The following is a 19048-nucleotide window of genomic DNA, read 5'->3' as shown; positions in this document are numbered from 1 at the left end:
TCCCTCGCTCGCTCGCTCCCTCGTCGCGCGCGCGCGCACACCGCCCTCCCCCTCCTCCTCCCCCTCCCCCAGTGGTTGCGTCCGTGACATCATCATCATGGCAACAAGAGCTGCAGCCTGGGACGGAGGAGCCCGTGTGATTCCCGGCGGCGGCGGCCGCGGCGGCGACAGCCACAGCAGCGGCGCTCCCCGACCCGACGACGAACGCGCCAGGGCTGCTCGCCCGCTGCCTCACGCCGGGAGCGTCTGAGGAGGAGGAGGAGGAGGAGGAGGAGGAGGAGGAGGAGGGAGGCGGCCGCCGCGCGAACCCCGCAGCCCCGCGTGCGCCCGCCCGCCCGCTCGCCCGCCCGCCTCGGCGTCCGTGCGCGGGGAGGGGGCCGAACCGAGGAGGAGGAGGAGAAGGAGGAGGAGGAGGAGGAGGCGCCTCCGCGGAGCCGCCGCCGCCGCCGCTGCTGCTGCCGCCGCTGCCGGCTCGCCAGTGCACGGGAGGCTGGTGGCGGCAGCGGCGGCGAACATGTTCTCTGTGAGGATCGTGACCGCCGACTACTACATGGCCAGCCCGCTGCAGGGGCTGGATACCTGCCGCTCGCCGCTCAGCCAGCTCCCGGTCAAGAAGGTGCCGGTGGTGCGAGTGTTCGGGGCGACCCCGGCAGGTAAGCGGGCGCGGGCGGCGGGGCTGCCCTCCCTCCCCCCCTCCCTCCCCGCCGCGCACCCGCGCGCACGCCGCCGCCGGCCGGCCCCGTCTCCCGGGCTCGCCGCGGCGCCTCCCCTCCGCCGCTTCTCTGGTCGGCGCGTGACCGGAGGCGCAGAAACGACGAATAGATAAATAGATTAAAAAAAAAAAAAAAACAAAACCAACAAAACGGGGGTTCGCGCCCCGGCCGCGGCGGAGAGGCGGCCCGGAGTCCCTCTCCCCGCGGATCCCCCGGGGGCTGCGCCTCGTTCCCCGAGGACGCGCTCGCGGCTCCTCCCGGGGGACCCCCGTCCGAGAGGTGGCCCTGAGGACGCCGAGGGGCGAGCGTCAGGCGCGGTGGGGGTCGCTCCCCGGCCGCCTCTCCTCGCCCCGGCTCTCCTCCGCCCCTGCCGGAGACGCCGCGGCTGTGGCAAGTGGCGCCCGGGGCTAGAGGAGCCTTCCCGTGGAAGTGACCGTGTGGCCCTGCCGCGATGCGGGGCGCGACCCCTTCGAGGTTTGACTCCTCGGCGGGGACCGAGCGGCGTCCTCAGGTGCGGTCCTGTCCGTGGGAATAGGGAAGACGGGGTTCGTGTCGTCCACCCGTCATCTAGCGCACCTAACGGGGTGAATTCGTTAGGAGAACGCAGCCAGGCTCGGCAGCGTGCCTCTAGGCTGGATGGTAGGGTTGCATCTTAAAAACAGATGATTAAAAAAAAAAAAAAAAAAAGCTATGTTGAAGAAATGGTGGGAAAAAATGATAGAAGCTGTGTTCTGGAACGCTCTTTGAGATTTATGCTATAAATAGGACAGCAGCCAAGCATACAGGGTTTTTGTGTTTTTCAGTTTTTCAGTTTTGCTTTTTACGTGCTTTAAACTGCTAACGTGAAAGGATAAAGCCGTATTCTGGATGACAGCGTTCTTATCTAGGTATCGCCCTGTGGGATTTGCGATATAGCATTTCCCACTTGATGCTCCTTGCCTTCGTCGCCATTCATCTTCTCACTAGTCAGGTTCTGTGCACTACCAAGATGATACCACTTTCCGAAATACAGGCACTCATTATAAGCCGTTACCTTCATGTGAATTCTCTTTGTTAAAAATGTCAATGCCATAAATAAGACTTGGTAAAAGGCTCCTTTTTAAAATAGAGTTTGCTGTGGACCTTGGAAGCTAGAGAATTTGAATGCTGTTAACGGTAGAGAGTACACTTGGGACCTGGAAGACTGGAAAATAAAAGCATTATAATGTTCTGGAGGACGCTGTATGCCGTGGTGCTCTTTGTTTTGATTCGGAATCTCAGGGTCGCTTCAGCTGCAGAGGATTATACAGAGAAGTTGATTTTCAAGTTGTAGAGCAACATGTTAATCCGAAACGTTGTGGCGTTCCAGCTTGTGTGGTGGTCGAGTTACTTTTCCACAGTTTTGTCTTTCCTGCTACAGTCACTAAATATTTATCCCTCAGTGATGTTAAAGCTGTATTACATAAGAAAGTTTTGTGTGTGGAAATACATGAATTTCACTTGCCAACAGCACGATTCTGTGAAAGAATGTCCTTTCCAGATAGGCTGTGGTGTATACACTTGTGCTTCTGAGTGTTGGAATGTGCACTGTTTCATGAGAAATATTTATCTCTTCTTTCCTTCCTCAATACCTTACAGTAAGTTGCCAGCCCCTAATTAAAAAGAGAAAACCCGCTGTGTTTTTTATGGTGTACTTTGAAATGTATAATATAAATCAATTTTAAAAAACTAAATACTTTTGATACAGGCAAAACCAAACTTCTGGTTGCTAAAGAGTACCAGGTTTGAAAGGTGTGATTCACAGGTTAAAACGAAAATTTCTGTTTCAGGCATGCCGCATGAATGAAAGTAAATATAAGTTTAGGACTCAGTAATTTGTTCTTTAATATATGTTAATACTTTACTTGGTTGTGAGATGCCTTGGAGCTGAGGTCAGAGAGAAAACAATAAAATAATTCCATACATAGTATAAAACAAATCTTGTTTCCTCAACATGAAAAAAAAAAATGAAGTCCTTGGCATACACTTACAGTTTACAGTTTTCATAAATCAAGCATTTTTAATGTGAGAATCCCCAGTGGAATCAGTATTAATTCAGACTCAACAAAAACTAAGCTGCAGAATTTTCTGCTTTTAAATTTTCTTCACAAAGAAAACTAGTCCATGCCATGTAGAGAATCAAAACTTGAAAATAATTAATGCTATAGAGACGCCAGAATATTTTGTTAAAAATCTGAATGCTTGCTGGGCATGGTGAATGCCTTTAATCCCATTACTCTGGAGGCAGAAGCAGGTGGCTCTCTGAGTTCAAGGCCAGCTTGGTCTACATAGCTAGGTATAGGACAGCAGGGACTAACATAGACAAACCCAGTGTTGGAAAAACAAAACAAACACATCTGAATGCTAGAATTTTTAATGAAAACAAATTTACTACTACAAAATGCAGGCAGTTTATATCTTTAATAAGGAACAATCTCCATTTGTAACACTTGTAAGTCCATGAAGTACCATGAATATTCCAAGTACTTAATCCTTTACTTTGATTTGAAAAAAAATTTTCTCTTTTTAAAGAGAAACTGCTTTTCAAAAAAGATCCTGAAAAATATCGTCAGAAGAAAGAAATTCTCAAAATGGCTGTTTAAGAATTACAAATTCTGAACTGATTGGATTACTGCTATTGCATGAAAAGTAATTTTCTGCTTTAGGAAACAGTCCAGTTAACTTTTGTTGTCCTGTTTTAAGGACATATTTTAAGTAATGTAAATAGATGTCTTGAATTTAAAAGCCTCTATGATTTGAGTTGGTGAAATTTGTAAAATTTTTTAAAATTTATTATGTATAAATTGTTCCATCTGCATGTACACCTGCACGCCAGAAGACACCAGATCTTATTATAGATGGTTGTGAGCCACCATGTGGTTCCTGGGAATTGAAGTCAGGACCTCTAGAAGAGCAACCAGTACTCTTAACCTCTGAGCCATCTCTCCAGTCCCTGAAAATATTTTTTTAAGTAGCATATTCAAACTTGAATCTGAAGTTTTGACTGATTGGTTTGATCATTTGCTAACTGAAGATAGTAATTCCTTGTAAAAGTCATGTTATTTTTTTTTCATGTGACTGATGGAGTTACTTTTAAAAACCCTTTGTTCTTTCAAACTCATTAAAATGCTTTATATTTTTTTGCGTGCATGTGTGCATGCACGAGTGCATGTGTGTGTATGTGCGTGTGCGTGTATATGTTTGTGTACATGTACTCAAAGCACCATGTGTGGAGGTTAGAGGGAATCCTTTTACCTGAGGGTTCCTGGGGATCAAACTCAAGTCATCAGGCTCAGGCAGCAAGTGCCTTTATTAACTTAAGCCTTCTCATTGGCCCTAAACTCAATTAAAAAGAGAAGGATTTGAGCATTAGTTTGATGCAGGTGTGTCCGAAGCATTATCATGGTTTTTTCTTTTATAAAGACATTCTACTAATTTGTCTTAGTGTGTGTCGGGGGGGGGGGGGAGCAAAATTGTGAATAAAGTATTAGATAATGTGAGGAACTGGATGCTGTCCAGTGTCCACAGCTCAGCTGTTTGCTTGGTTCTTGGTGTAGCTCCCTTCATGCTGAGCTTAGATGACTGTCCGTTTTCTCAGCACCAGGTTGAACAGTTACTCTTAGAGATTCCCTGCTGAGATGCAGAGTAGGAGTGAATGGAAGAATGAGGTGTTCACAAACCAAGTCATTGAACAAAGTAGGCCAAACAGACTATAGGAGGAGATGCTTGCCTTCAGGATTACTTAAGGAACTTTTACTACTACTGCTGCTGTCTTGTTAGTTTTCCTCCCACTTGGTATACAGTGTTCTTCATGCATGCATGCCTGCAGGCCAGGTCTCATTGTGGATAGTTGTGAGCCACCATATGGTTGCTGGGAATTGAACTCAGGACCTCTGGAAGAGCAGCCATTGTGGTTAACCTCTGAGCCATCTCTCCAACCCCCCATGATGGGCTTTTTAAAGCATAAATTATAATTCTGAAATTCTACATGAGTGTAGGTGCTTATTCTTATATCTTATAAACCTACTTGTAGAAAGCTATTATAATGAATGTTTTGGTAAGCTGGTAGATTTGTTAAATATAGTTGATATGAGTATGATTTTGAAAACTATAGCACTTTTGAGAAATGAGAATCTTGTTTCTTCTTTTAACTAAACATTCAGAAATATTTTAAGATCATAGAACACCTATTCAGTTAAAATTATTAGAGATTTTTAGGAGCACATAGAGATATGGTCAGGCTAATCACAAACAAAATTGGCCACTTTAAAAGTATCTGAAGTCCTGAATAGAAAGCTGTGCTGGTTTTATATATTATATTTGACTAAAGTCCTAATCAGCATATTAGGAACAGGCAGGAGCCCTCTTAAGTCTAGAACACTATGAAGAAGCTACTGTATGTATATCAACATATTCTATATACCTTTGTAAAGTTTCTGGCTATAGACATGTAAATGTATATTGAGCATAGAATTTTTAGGCTCAACCAAAAATGTGTTTAAGATACAGTGAGGACTCCAAAATGAGGATGTGGTAACCTTCTTATAGGCAAAAAGGGAAATCCAGGGAAGGCTTCATGAAGGAAGTATGGATTAAGGAATTTAATTTTTTTTTTTTAAGAATTAAAAAAAAAAAAACTGTCTTAAAGAAAGAGAGAAAGAGAAAAAAAATATAGAAGCCAGACGTGGTGGGTACATGCCTTTAATCCCAGCACTAAGGGATACAGAGGCAGAAGTATCTCAATGAATTTGAGTCCAGCCTGGTCTACAAAGAGTCCAGGACAGCCAAGGCTATATAGAGAAACCCTGTCTTGAAAAACAAAAACTGTCTCTCTGTGTGTATGTATACATGTATCTATACATACATCCATACATGTATCTATACTTATATCTGGGGGGAGAGAGAGAGAAACAGATACAAGGCAATTTACAAATGAAGAAAACTTCTCTCTGCCGGGCAGCTTAGCAATGTATACCAATATACCAAGGAACATATCCTTGAAATGTTCCTTTTTGACTCATTAATTCTAGTTTCAGGGATCTTCATCTATGAACATAAATCTTTTGGCAAATCTGATTATCTTTCGAATCCATCTACTTTTCATTATCCATCACCATCATAGTGCAAGCTCCTAGCATTTTTGAAAGGGTTTACTGCAATAGCCTCCTAATCTTGGGTTATCCCAACCTACTCTGCCCCTTCTAATCTGATTTCTACACTGTAATCAGATTTTTTTCAAAATGCAAACCTGTTTGCGTCACGCTATATGCTTTTAATAGCTCTCAGTTGTATTTAGAATACAAATAAAATTCCTTGTTTTAACGTGGTGTTAACCACCTGTCCACAGGTCTTGCATACCATGGCCCTACCTTTGTTTTCAGTCATGGCTTGAGCCATGTTTTTCTCGCCTTGCTCTTTGTATTCCTGCCATATCGGCATTATTTCAGTCCCCTTTTCTTGCTGTGCTTCCTCCCAGAATGAAGGTGTTGTACTTGCATTCCTGTGAGTAGGATATTTTTCTATTCTTGTTCTAAAATTCCAATTTATCTTTCATTAAGAAAGCCTTGTCTACCCAGAAGTTTAAAGCTCCTTTGTAGCATTTATTATTCTGTATATGTTGGAAATTAATGTTTATTTCTTCCTTGTTGTAACTTCTAGAAATGCTGGTCATGGTTTTTGTTGTGGTTTGCTGTTATAGACCTATGCTTACCAGTGTGTGTGAAACATAAACATTCATTGCAAGAATTAATCAATGGATGATAGTCATCACAGAGAATAGCCCCAGATACCTAACAGTTGGGAAGTAGTTTCATAAATGGAGTATATTCCTGCAAACTATTAATCCCTAAATCATGCTTTAGATTATGTAACAACATGGAAAATATTGTCTCCATATTTTGTGAAAGTATCAGCTTACAAAATAGTCAGTTAAATACAGAAAATTTTATCAAAGTATAAAGGTTGGTTCTCTGTAGAAAGTGTGTTTTGTATTCTTTGAATTTTTCTAGAGATCACATATATTGGTTTAGTAGTTTGTAAAAACATTCACAAACTTGTTAGGAAAAATCTAATTTCCTAGATGTGCTTCAGAAACATAGTAAGAAAAAGTATGAGGCTTATTAAGGCCTCCAAAATTAATATCCACTAAGTGCATAATTGCATTATTGTGTTTTGATCTTGGTTGTACTTCGTTGAGAAAATGTCAAAGGAATTTTTTTTTTATTAACACAAACTGGCAATTTTCAGTTGACATATCCATTTGTTTGTGAAGTTATTTTAAAGTGTGGGTGTAGGAGTAGGTGTTTGAAGGTGTGTTTTCTTGTAATGAGGGTCAAGTGCTCTACTATTGAGTTCTATCATCAGGACCTAAAATAGTTTTGAACTTGGCATGAATCTGGCACACAATAACAATAAACAGAGTAAAGCTCAGATATATTACTTATATATATTACTGTTTTAAAACAAAGATCCTATTTTTTTGATTTATCAATTGGGAAAAAATGGTTATTTAATAATGATTTTTTTATTAGATAGATTGCTACTAATCTGGACAAAAAAAAAGTTGACTTCTAGAGGTATCAAAAATAAATGTAAGATAAGAAACAGTACATTAGTACTGTAGTCCAGTAATGATGAATGCCTTTCAGAGCATGAAAAAAAAAAAAAGCACTGAAGTTAGATTTTGAATTTTATAACACAAGTAAAATTCTGTTTGAGGAAAAAAATCACAAGCTAAAAGGTAAACAGATTGGTAAACTAATTTGTACTTTTGAAAAAGGCCCGTTTCTTAATAAATGGCTCCTACCAAAAGAGAAATGAACAAAGAAAATTCATGTGAAAAGTGGTATATGAAAAAAAGAAATAAAAGTGGTATATGTATATAGTATTTCTTATAAAGTTATAATTATAGCTACAACATATTTCATCATCTGTCATATTTGCAAAGCTGTTTAGGATAAGTCAAGAATAGCGAAGAAAGAGAATGCCAGTCTCATACATTGTTGGTAGGATTATAAAGTCTTCATGCTCTATTTAAAGCAGTTTGGAAATGTTCAAAATTAAAAGTGCACTTTTATTACAAATCAGCAATTCCACTCAAGGGTTTCATGCTTCACATTTTGCATATGTGTCAAATAAAATGGATGAAAATCTGTGGCAGCACTGTGATAAAATAATGGGAGTACAGCAGTAGTGCCATGTCGTGAGAGAAAAAGGCAAGACGAAAGCTGGAGTATGTTTTAGGTAGCGATAACGGGATGTAATGCATATGTACTGTTGTCTTTAGAGAGATAGGAAAATTGGTGACAGTAATTGCCTCCAGTGAGTAAAACTGGTTAAGGTGTAGTTACCGGAATTAGTAAAGCAGAAAAAAAAGGAAAAGGTTAATAATTGTTGTAAACAGTTGCAGTGATTGCTACAATACTGTTTAATTTGGAGCACTTATTTCATGGGTTTGGGGTACCTATAAACCAGGGTGAGTAATGCTTTTGTTTTGAAGTGCATATTTCAAGTGCATTAAGTGTATGTTAATTGGAATGACTTCAGCCATCAGCCACAGCTGTTTCTTGAGGAAAACACATTTTTGGAGCTGTTCGGAGCTTGTATTCAAAGTACCCGAGGAACATGCTATCCAGTGCAAGGTGTAACTCATTGATGACAAGGAAGTAGGAGGTGCCTGGGGAGGCAAAGACAGGGGCGGGGAAAAACCACTTCTAGGTCCAAATCTCAGTCCTGCTTGCCATGTGCATTTGATGGATCATCTTAGCTTGCTGCAAGGTAACTATGGAATAGAATAGGTATGTCCCCATAAAAAAAATTCAATCTTGATGTGAAGAACTTTGAGTTTAAAATTGATACATATTTTGATATTTTTGTATCTATATATATACCAAAGAATATCTATCATAATACTTTAGATCTTAACTTTTCTTTATATGTATTTTCCACCAGCCACCAAGCGGATGTTCCTTGTGTCCTTCCTTCTATTGTCCAAGGGGTTAAATAATAGTAACATTGTCAAGGTGAAGAGAGAGCATTCTAGACATATACATATGTGTGTGTGTATCATATACATACGTGTATATAAAACTTTGGGGTGGCAATATATGTTATATGCAATATATATTTTTATATATTTATATATTCACACATGAATTTTAAACAGGCAGGTTTAGGCTATGTCAAGTAGTTGATTGGTATGGAGCTAGATGTGAAAACTGGGAATCTCAACAGCATTCACTGCTTCACGTTAGCGCTTTCTCAAATCTGAGGGGATGTAGTGGAAATATATTGATGACAATTGAAAGATGAAATATAGAACATTGGAAGAATTACTAATTTGCGCATAGTTTAAAGCTTTTTAAAAACTGTGTCAAGAAGAGGAGAGAATGTAATTGTAGAGTAGATTCAAGTAAGGTGTGTTTGTGTGTGTGTGTAAGAATTTAGGACAGCCATAAATGAACAGCAGTATTGGATTTAGACACAATTAAAAATGAATTAGACTTCTCAGATTTCTTTGCTGATGTTCTTTTTCTTCTGCCTTTTCACTGGATTAGAATCCATTCAGGATGGAACTAGAAAAGATCATCCTGAGTGAGGTAACCCAGAAGCAGAAAGACACACAATGATATATTCACTTATAAGTGGATATTAGCCATATAATATAGGATAAACATACTGAAATTGATAGTCCTAAAAAAGCTAAACAACAAGGAGGACCTCAGAGAAGAGGCTTAATCCTCGTTCAGAAGGGCAAACAGGACAGGCATTTGAAGTAGGAGGAGACAGAACAGGACAGGAGCCTTTCACAGGGGGCCTCTGAAAGACTCTACCCAGCATGATATCGAAGCGGATGCTGAGACTCATAGCTAAACTTTGGGCAGACTGCAGGGAATTTGATGGAAAAAGGGGGAGATAGAAAGACCTGGAGGGGACAAGGAGAGCAACAAAGCCAAAACACTTGGGCTCAGGGGGTCCTGCAGAGATTGATGAATCAACCAAGGACCACGCATGGAGAATATGTAGACCCCCCCCCCCCCAGCTCAATCTCCATGTGGGTGCCCTAGTAAGGGGATCAGGAACTGTCTGACATGGACTCAGTGGCTGGCTCTTTGATCATCTCTCTCTGGTGAGATGGCCTAACTAGGCTACAGAGAAAGAGGATCAAGACAGTCCTCATGAGACCTGATAAGCTAGGGTCAGATAGTAGGGGCTGAGGACCTCCTCTATCAGTGGACTAGGGGAGGGGATGTAGCTGGGGAAGAGGAAGGAGGGGTGGACCGGGAGGAGATGAGGTAGGGCCCTACAGCTGGGATACAAAGTGAATAAATTGTAATTAATAATAAAGAAAAAAATTAAAAGAATCCATTCAGTTAATGTAAAGCAAAAATGATAGTTTAAGTATGTTGCATTTAAATAAGGTAGGTTGCCATTAGCTCCAGTTGTTTGAAAGAAATACTTGTAAATTTAATGAGTGTGATGTGTGATGTGATGTGGAGTGTATGTTACTTTGGTACCTAGTTGCTATTTTAATACTACAGTGACATTAAATAAATAATGAGTGAAGATACAGTGAACTTGGAATACAATTATGAGTGATTATGTTAACTTGCAGTTGCCCTGCAAATATAAATAATACAGAAATGGTTATCTTAGACAATGAGAAAGACACCCGCTATTCAAACATGATATAGATGCATTTAGGGGACCAGAACAAATTATAAGTAAAATTAAGACTTCCAGTTACAATCCTTTAACTTTTTGGTGTTGTTTTTTTTTTTTTTTTTAAACATTATTCATTTGAAGATTTCCAGATGATCCTGTGTTTCTTCTGGTTCTTACAGATTTTTAAATATTTCAAATTATTTAAATGAAAACTCTGGTTGCTTAGTTAGTATTGGGAAACTGGACTGTTTTCTGTAGCAGAAATTGAATAAACCAAGCAAAGTGACTTCTGAAGCAAATGGATAGTCATTGTCAGTGTAAAGTTATATATATTTTCTGGCCAATTCTATTTTAGATTTAGATGATAGTTTTGGGAAATACTAAGAATTTGAAATCAGTTTTCTTGGGGGTAATTATTTAATTTTCTTTGGGTTCAGAGAACATTATATAAACAAAAGTGTTAACCTCAAAAATGCCTTGTCTAATATTTAACAGTTTGTAAAAGTTTTCTATTTTTCTTACACTTCTTACAATTGCCAAGAAAGTACAAGAATTTAAAAAAGTATTTTAGTTTGCATATACATATATTTACACTTAAAAGTAATTTATATATTAAATTAGGTTTGTTTAAGATGTGAAATAAATGGCTTTGTAAGTAAGAATACATGTTGCTATGTGAAAGAATGTAAAGTTAAAACATGTTGGCATACTCCTAGTTTCTCAGAACAAGAAAATGACTAATCTAAATTTCATTTCAGAATAAAAACCAAGACAAGCCACATAAAAGCAACCTAAAAATTAAACTGTCATCATATTATTTGTTTTAAAACTATGGAATAATATATCTGAGGAAGATTACTCTCAAAATTGTTTTTCTCAATTTCAAGTAAGTAATTTATTTTGGTTAATATATTGGGGGTGAGGGGGGTGGGGTGATCCTTGGCATTGAAGTTGGTACTCATCCTTAAAATAACAGCTCAATAGAAAGCTCTTTAAGCCTCTGGCTCCTTTGACCACTCCCAAGGTTTATCTCCTTGTTTTTTAAGTTCTGGCCCTTTCCCACACTGCTGGTAAAGGACTCATCGCATTGAATATTGTTTGTAAAAATAGTCATATAGTACTATCCTCAGGTAAACCCCCTCACCCCCCAATAACTCCTCCATCCTATTGCCTTCTGTGCTGAGATACCCCCGGCAAATTATTTTACTTCTATGTGCCTGACTTCCTTCTCTGTAAAACGAGTTTTAATGATTTCTACCTCACAGGGTTATATTACTGAATAAAATAACCAGCAAATGTCTGCCATATATAGTAGCATAATGTTACCCTTTTTTGTACTTGTCTCTAGAACCTTATTACCTCATGTGTACTAAGTGCTCTTTAAAATGTTTCAACTGAAGTGAAATGGAGAGGGTACTTTTGTAACCTGGCTTTAGTGTAAAGTAGATCACTTGCATCTGTGGGGTAGGCCCTTTAGAGTTGGTCAGTGACTCATGTCTATAGAGGAGATAATTATGTGGTTAAAATACCTTTTAAAAGTTGGCCAATTTTTATAATCACTGTATCTAAGCATAACTTAAAAACAAAAACAAAAACAAAGACTTGTCTTACATAGGGCAGGGCACTGTCCATGTCTGACCTTTCCTTGAAAGGGAGCAGAGATAAGCCATTGGTTAGGGAGTAACTATAGTGTCCCAATGCTGCAGATTAGGTTAAATGTGTTTCTTTGAAGGAGCCTGATTTTTCCAAAGCCATTAGTGATTTTAAAAATACATAAGTTTGGTACACCATGTTAAAAGCATATGCCAGATGTCACAATAAAGGTGACTTGTCAAAAGGGTTTTATTGGTTTGTTCGGTTTTGCCTTTTGTGAATTTATAATACATATAGAAAAAAAATGAAGCTTCTGGTTTTAAAACCTATTTAATATTGTGGAATATAGGCCATATAATTTGTTATTCTGTAGTGTTTCAATTGTCTTCACCATATATTTTGTAAATGTATTTTTAAGTTTTGTTGTGTTTTTTTTCCTACAAAGTCAGAAAGATCTTCCCAGTTACTTCTGATATATTGTATTTTGGTGGATTACATTTAAGGTTTTTAAAATAGAAAGCATATGTTAGTTAAATATTCTAACATTATTTTTAGTAACAGGTATTGTACTATTTATTTACTGTGTATCATTTTCCAAGTAATTTAGTCTTTGTATCTATTTTTTAAAAAAATGTACTGTTTTTCCCATTTGCCCCTTGAGGAAATGAAATGTGAAGAAGCTAATTGACTTACATCTAGGGTTGTAGTATGTTTGCCTCATGGCATTTGAGATCAAACATGAGAGCATGTACTAAGTTGTTACCCATCTAGAGAAAACAGGCAGAAAAGCAAAATATGTAACAAGATAGTAACAGTTTGTTGGCATATGACAGTAACTGTAGGCGTATTCTTCATCACAGTAACAGTACTTGTGATCCATATTGATTTTTTTTTCTAAACAGTACTATCCTCAATGTTCTGTGGATAATTTAGACTGAATTACTTTATGTAAATGTTTTTATAAGGAAATTGGACTTTATAGTTGATCTAATAGAAAATATTTTTATAAGCTTAGTATAATTAAACTCGTAGTATGTGAATCTGTAGTCAGACCTTCATATCTGTAGGTTTTATATTCAGATTCATCCAGTCTCTGAAAGTATTTTGGGGGGGGCAATTGCATCTGTGCTGCTTGGCACAGACTTGTTTTTTATTGTTATTGTTTCTCAAACAATTGAACATAGCAACTGTTTGCTCAGCATTTATGCTGTCTATGGTACCGTAAGTAACCCAGAGATTATTTGTAATACATGGGATGCTATAGATAGGTTATTTGTAAATACCACTTCATTTTATATGAGACTTAAATATCTGAGATAGAAGAGTGGGAACAACTATATTTTCATTGTGGAACTTAAAAAGCAGAAAAAGTAAAGTAGGAATTTTATATATTGGAAGTATTTTGTACCTACTTCTACTAACTTCTGCTGTACAACAATCCTCCCTTAAACTTGTCAAGAAATAGCTCCGTTAGTCTATGATCCTGGCTTCTATTAGTTAGGCACCGTTGTGCCTGCTTCTCTGTGGGCTTGTTTCTATGTCTGCCATCAGGAGGTTAGTCTAGAGTAGTTTGATTTGGTACTGGCTGTTGTCTAGGGTGCTGTAGAACCATGTTTCTAGCAGGCTAGCCATGACTCTTTACCTGAAGGTAACACCAAAGTTTACAGGAACAGCAAATAAAGGCAAGCCCCATATGTGTTGTTGTTTGGACCAAAACAAATCACAGGGTTTCCTTAGGGGTTTCCTAAGGATGTATGGCTAATTAGGGGGTCATTATAATCTGTTATACTGTTGCTAGCTGACTCATTTTTCAGAAATATGCTGCCAGTATGACATTACTCCCTTTGTTAAATAAGTAGTACTTTAAAAAAATTAAAAGTAATGCTAGGGATTGAACCCTGTGTGTGATAGGCAAATATTCTGTCAGCTCAGTTGGAGGTATTTATGTAAATAATATATTTGATGGTTCTAGTAAACTTAATCCCTTCTGTTACTTACTTTTGTTCTGTTCTTATTCTTCTGTGTCCCATTCACAAGTACTTACATTATCCACTAACTGCACAAAAGGTATTAGATGAGCATTAAGTGGAGAAGTAAGGCTACTGTGTTTATCTAAGTTTCCTACAGTTACTTACCTGCTTTATACAGAGACCTCAAAAAACAGGTAATTACAATAATCTTTAAATGACCCGTACCATATATATCTTGTGTGCCACATTTTAAAAAATGTGTTACCATGCATTTTATATTTATTTAATTTTTGGTTTTTCAAGACAGGGCTTCTCTCTGCAGCCTTGGCTGTCCTGGGCCTGGCTTTGTAGACCAGGCTGGTCTCAAACTCACAGAGATCATCCTGCCTCAGTCTCTGCTTCCCTGAATGCTGGGATGAAAGGCATGCACTACCAGACATTCTTTAAATTATAAAAATTGTTATACAGAAGTTGTTTTATCTGTACTACCACCAGAAAAGAGACCAGATACTGAAGATTATGTTCGCAAGTGTTTTATCATCAATCTGATGGGTAAAAGTATGGATCACACTGCAATATTAACTTACATTTCTTAGTTTTTTAATTATTATTTGTATGTGTGTGTGAGAGAGTGTGTATGTGTGTGTTTATGCCTGTATCCATGCCACAGCATGCATGAATAGATTGGATGACAGGCATACAACTTTGTGGAGTCAGGTCTCTTCTTCCACTTTTACGTGGGTTTCCAGGATCCAACTTGAGCACCAGGCTTGCTCATAGCAAGTACTTTTACTTGCTGACCTATCTCCAGGCTCCTGCATTTTTTTATTGTAGTAAGATTGTCTTTCTATATGCTTGATAAGCATACTTAAACATATGCATGTATGCATACATACAGTTTAGACAGAAAGTATTTTATGTAGCGCAGGCTGGCCTGGAATTCATGTGAAAATGACCTTAAACTTGATCATCCTGCCTCTACCTTCTAAGTGCTGGATTACAGCCATTCACCGGGTTCGTGTGGTTCTGGGGAATCAAACCTGCAGCTTTGTGAATGCTAGGCTTTGTCAAATGAGCTACATCCCTTGGTCCTTATGTTTTTTGTTTTTTAAATACACTATTTCAGCCAAGTGTGGTGGCACACGCCTTTAATCCTAGCTCTCAGAGACTCAGGCAGGTGGATCTCTGTGAATTTGAGGCCAGCCTGGCCTACAAAGTGAATCCAGAACAGCCAAGGCTACAACAGAGAAACCCCATCTCTCAAAACAAAACAAAAATACACTATTTCTCTTTTGCTCATTTTTCTGTTAGAAGTCTTGATTCTGAGATGTTTTTCACATGTTAGGAAAATTGGCCTATGTCTATGAATTGAGTTGTTCTTACAGTAAATGCTCTTTATTTAAATAGTAATTTTTAAACTAAAACCTTAATACAAGAGTCTGGTGAGCATGGACCAGGAGTCATATACCTGGAGTGGTAGCAAGGGAATGTGCTGTGTCACACCAAAGAAGTGGTACTTGAAAAGTCACTTGGGCTTCAGATTCTTTGTTGCATGACTGGCCCATCCATTTGTCATTTTCTGAGATTCTCAAGTGTATCAGCACATTCAGACTCAGGCTGGCAAGATTTTGTCTTAGAGCTGTTGCTATTAAAGGGAAACAGTCAGATCTTTTGAGAAAGGGACTTGGGCTTCAGCCACTGTTCGATCTGGTGCCAAACCAGTGGGATTCAAATTCACAGAATCTGAGTTTTATTCATAGAGGTTAACCTGATAAGAGTAATCCTTCATTGCTCTATTGAGGTGTCTTAAAAAGTTTCCTGTTTTAAAACAGCTGCATTACTTGATTAAAACAATGTTAAAATTAAAAAAAAAATAGTAATTTTTAAAATTGTGTGTATGTATATATATGTGTGTGTGTGTGTGTGTGTGTGTGTGTATGTGTTAAGTGAACCTTTTCAAACACATTTTGATGAAGTTATACCTGAATACTTGGGGCAAGAATGCAAAGAAAAAAAAAAACATCTTTCATAAGCATTTCTTAGTTAAATCTGTAATTTAAAATTTTAAAAAATATCCTGTCTTTAATTTTTTTCCTCTTCTAGATTTATTTCAGTCAAGAAATAGGGTCATCCTCTAAAGGACTATTTTTAGATGATCAGTTGTATAGCATGGGTAGAAAATACTTCTATCAATTAGAAGTAATTGTTCAGAACATTAGTTTGAGTCTTGCCTATGTCACATTGTGTATGTGGTTGTGATTTTAACACGAGTGTATACAGCAGTAGTACAAACATTTCTTTATTTTTTTCAACTGACCCTTTCCCTAACCAATCATGTAGACTTATTAGAGTGACTAGATTGTTAGTCTCTCGCTGGTCACATAAAAGAAAAAGAAAATGCAGCTATTTTGGAAAAATAATAATGCTTCCACTACCAAATCATACTGCAGAAGTTATGTGAGGTTACAGGCAACTGTGGAAGGGCAGAGGCAGCGTCCCCTCTGTAGCATGTCGTGTGAAGCACTCCACTCTCCTGGACTCTGGACAAGTGGGAATTCGGAGCTGGGAGAGTAGACAGGTTAGCATCTTTTGAGCAACTTAAAGTAATTTTAAACATTTTTAAGATTGACGGACCTTTTCTGCATAAGTTCACTCAGCAACATTAAAAAAAAAAAATCAAAACCAAATAGTAGCTCTTAAGTGATATGTAGAACATAGTTGAAAGCCAGTATCTTGTATTCTTTACATAGTTTTTAACTTTGCAAGTTACTGAGGTTTCTTTTGGAATTTATGTCCTCAATCTCTATACATTTCATTATAAATAATTTATCATGTATTTCATACAAATACAAATTTAACATTTAAAAAAGCATTTCTGAAGTTGCAATGTAGCTCGCAGTGTATTCATTTGCTACAATGACTTTCCTTCCCAAAAAGCTAATATTAAACTGATGTGATATCTTAGAAAATAAAACTATATAAAGAAAATATGACATTTTAAAATTTTGTTTTCAAATGTTATATATCTATATATTTATTTTTGTGTCATCTGTCAGGAACAGTTTGTTTTCCACTTTTGTTATGTTTTACATTGCATCACTAATGGTTTTATTTTGTGTATACTATTTGGCACACACACAAAAAAAGCTTGATAACTGATACAACTTTTAAATCAGTTATTTAAATTATAGTGAAGGAACTTTTTCCTGGTACTTGAACTACAATAAGATGAAGGACTAGGAAAAAAAAAGCTTCATTTTAAAAATGATTACATAACAGTGATTCAGTTGCTGTCAGATTGTTTCTAAATGCTAATTTTAGGGCTTTACATTTACCTTGTTGCAGATCTGTTACAAGTTTTCTTGAATAGCATTATAAAATATCTCTTTAGCAGTGGAAGGGATTCTTTTATTGATTCCCTCTTGAATCCTATTTCTTGTGCTCTATCATTATTTCTGTTTCTTTTTAACTTGATTTTTTCTATGATACCTAATATAAAAAATTGTGGCCTGTTGCTATATTTTTAACCCTTTTAGGTCACTTCATGTTGACCTATCTGAACCCATTTTCAGTAAGACTTTTAGACAGTTAAATTTTTGTTATAATAAATATGCTTTGTTCTCTTATCCTTATTATTTTATACATTTAGTGTTGTATGAAATGAGAGCTAGTTGACACTCCTTTGACAAGGATGGAAGAGGCCCTTGAGCCCAACAACCCACATATGACTAAGGCATTGATGCCTTAGTCATAACTTTACACTTTTTTTTTGGTTTTGTTTGTTTTTAAGACAGGGTTTCTCTGCCTCGAACTCACAGTGATTTGCCTGCCTCTGCCTCCCTGAGTTCTGGAATTAAAGGTGTGAGCTGCTACACCTGACTAATTTTATACATTTAAAGTAACCCTTTTAACTTTTTTAGTTTTGGCTTTTGCAGTTTAAAACATCTCTCATGTGTTTTTTGTTGTAGCATAAATACAAGGTGGGCAGTGATGGCACACGTCTTTAATCCCAGCACTTGGGAGGCAGAGGCAGGCGGATCTCTGAGTTTGAGGCTAACCTGATCTACAGGAAGAGTTCTAGGACAGCCAGGGATATGCAGAGGAACCCTGTCTCAAACAAACAATGGCAACAAAAACAAAGCATACATACAGAAAGAAATGAAAGCATATGCTGAAACACAGTTGTAATTATGAAATTCAAGAACAAGATAAAATAGTCTCTTCTGAAGTACAGATTTGTATCCCTCATCCAGAATGCATGTGATCAGAAATGTTTCAGGCTTCATAATATTTACTTGTACATAATAAAACATCTTACAGACAGGCCCCATGAAATTCATTAACATACCTTGATCATACAGCCTGGCAGTATGACTCCATCACACTAAGTTGGATGTGAAATTTTCATACTTAGTGTGTCATGTCAGTGCTCAAAAAAGTTTGCAATTTTGGAGTATTGTAGATTTCAGATTTTTTCACAGTGGGTATACTAAACCTGTACAAACAATTGAATTTTTTTTGGCACTCCCAGCTTCCCACACTAATTTGTAAGACCACTATTAAGTATTAAATATTCTAAACTGTACATGTAATCTTTAAAAAAAAAATAGGTTTTTTTGTTTGTTTGTTTGTGTTTTTTTTTTTTTTTTTTTTTTTTTGGTTTTGGAGTTCTTTATTTTTTTTTTCCTTCAATTTTTTTTTAAAAAAAAAAATTTTTTTTTTTTTTGATTATTTGTTTTTTTTTTTTTTTTTTTTTTTTGGTGGACATGGAGTCCTTGAATCTGTCTTACCTCCAAGAATTTTTAAGCAACACAAATTGATCTTGATAGGGAAAAGAAGGACACAAATTGGGTGAGAAAGGAAGAGGGTGTGGATCTGGGAAGAGTCGATGGAGCAAAGATGATGATCAAAACACACTCAAAATTCTTAACTAATTAAAAAAGGATTATTTCTTGAATAACAACAAAGACAGCTTAGGTGTTGGACTGAAATACTTGGACCCCACTGTACATAGTGGGTTAGTCTGGAACACCACCACTATGCACCCTGTTCCCATGTCTCAGTTGCTTTAGGTCTCAGTTGCTTTCTTGG

At 37.8% G+C, this 19048-nt stretch overlaps 1 protein-coding gene and 1 pseudogene across 4 annotated transcripts in view; both read left to right on the top strand.

Moving 5' to 3' along the window:
* Positions 1-305: 305 nt before the first annotated feature.
* The window catches only part of Rev3l (REV3 like, DNA directed polymerase zeta catalytic subunit), a 135692-nt gene continuing 116949 nt past the window's right edge, over positions 306-19048 (top strand). For 3 of the 4 annotated variants that reach the window (XM_055615881.1, XM_055615880.1, XM_055615884.1), the window contains exon 1: positions 306-653. In XM_055615881.1, the coding sequence (XP_055471856.1) occupies positions 515-653 (139 nt within the window). In that variant the 5' untranslated portion in view covers positions 306-514. Of the gene's footprint in view, positions 654-11167; positions 11281-19048 lie in introns of those variants that run through there. The other variant, XM_055615883.1, reaches the window with a different exon arrangement.
* LOC129683495 (U6atac minor spliceosomal RNA) lies at positions 17606-17717 on the top strand (annotated as a pseudogene).

This window comes from Psammomys obesus, unplaced genomic scaffold (genome assembly GCF_907164565.1).
Source record: "Psammomys obesus unplaced genomic scaffold, mPsaObe1.curated_primary_1811, whole genome shotgun sequence".
Taxonomy (NCBI): domain Eukaryota; kingdom Metazoa; phylum Chordata; class Mammalia; order Rodentia; family Muridae; genus Psammomys; species Psammomys obesus.
This window is presented reverse-complemented; position numbering and strand designations above follow the sequence as displayed.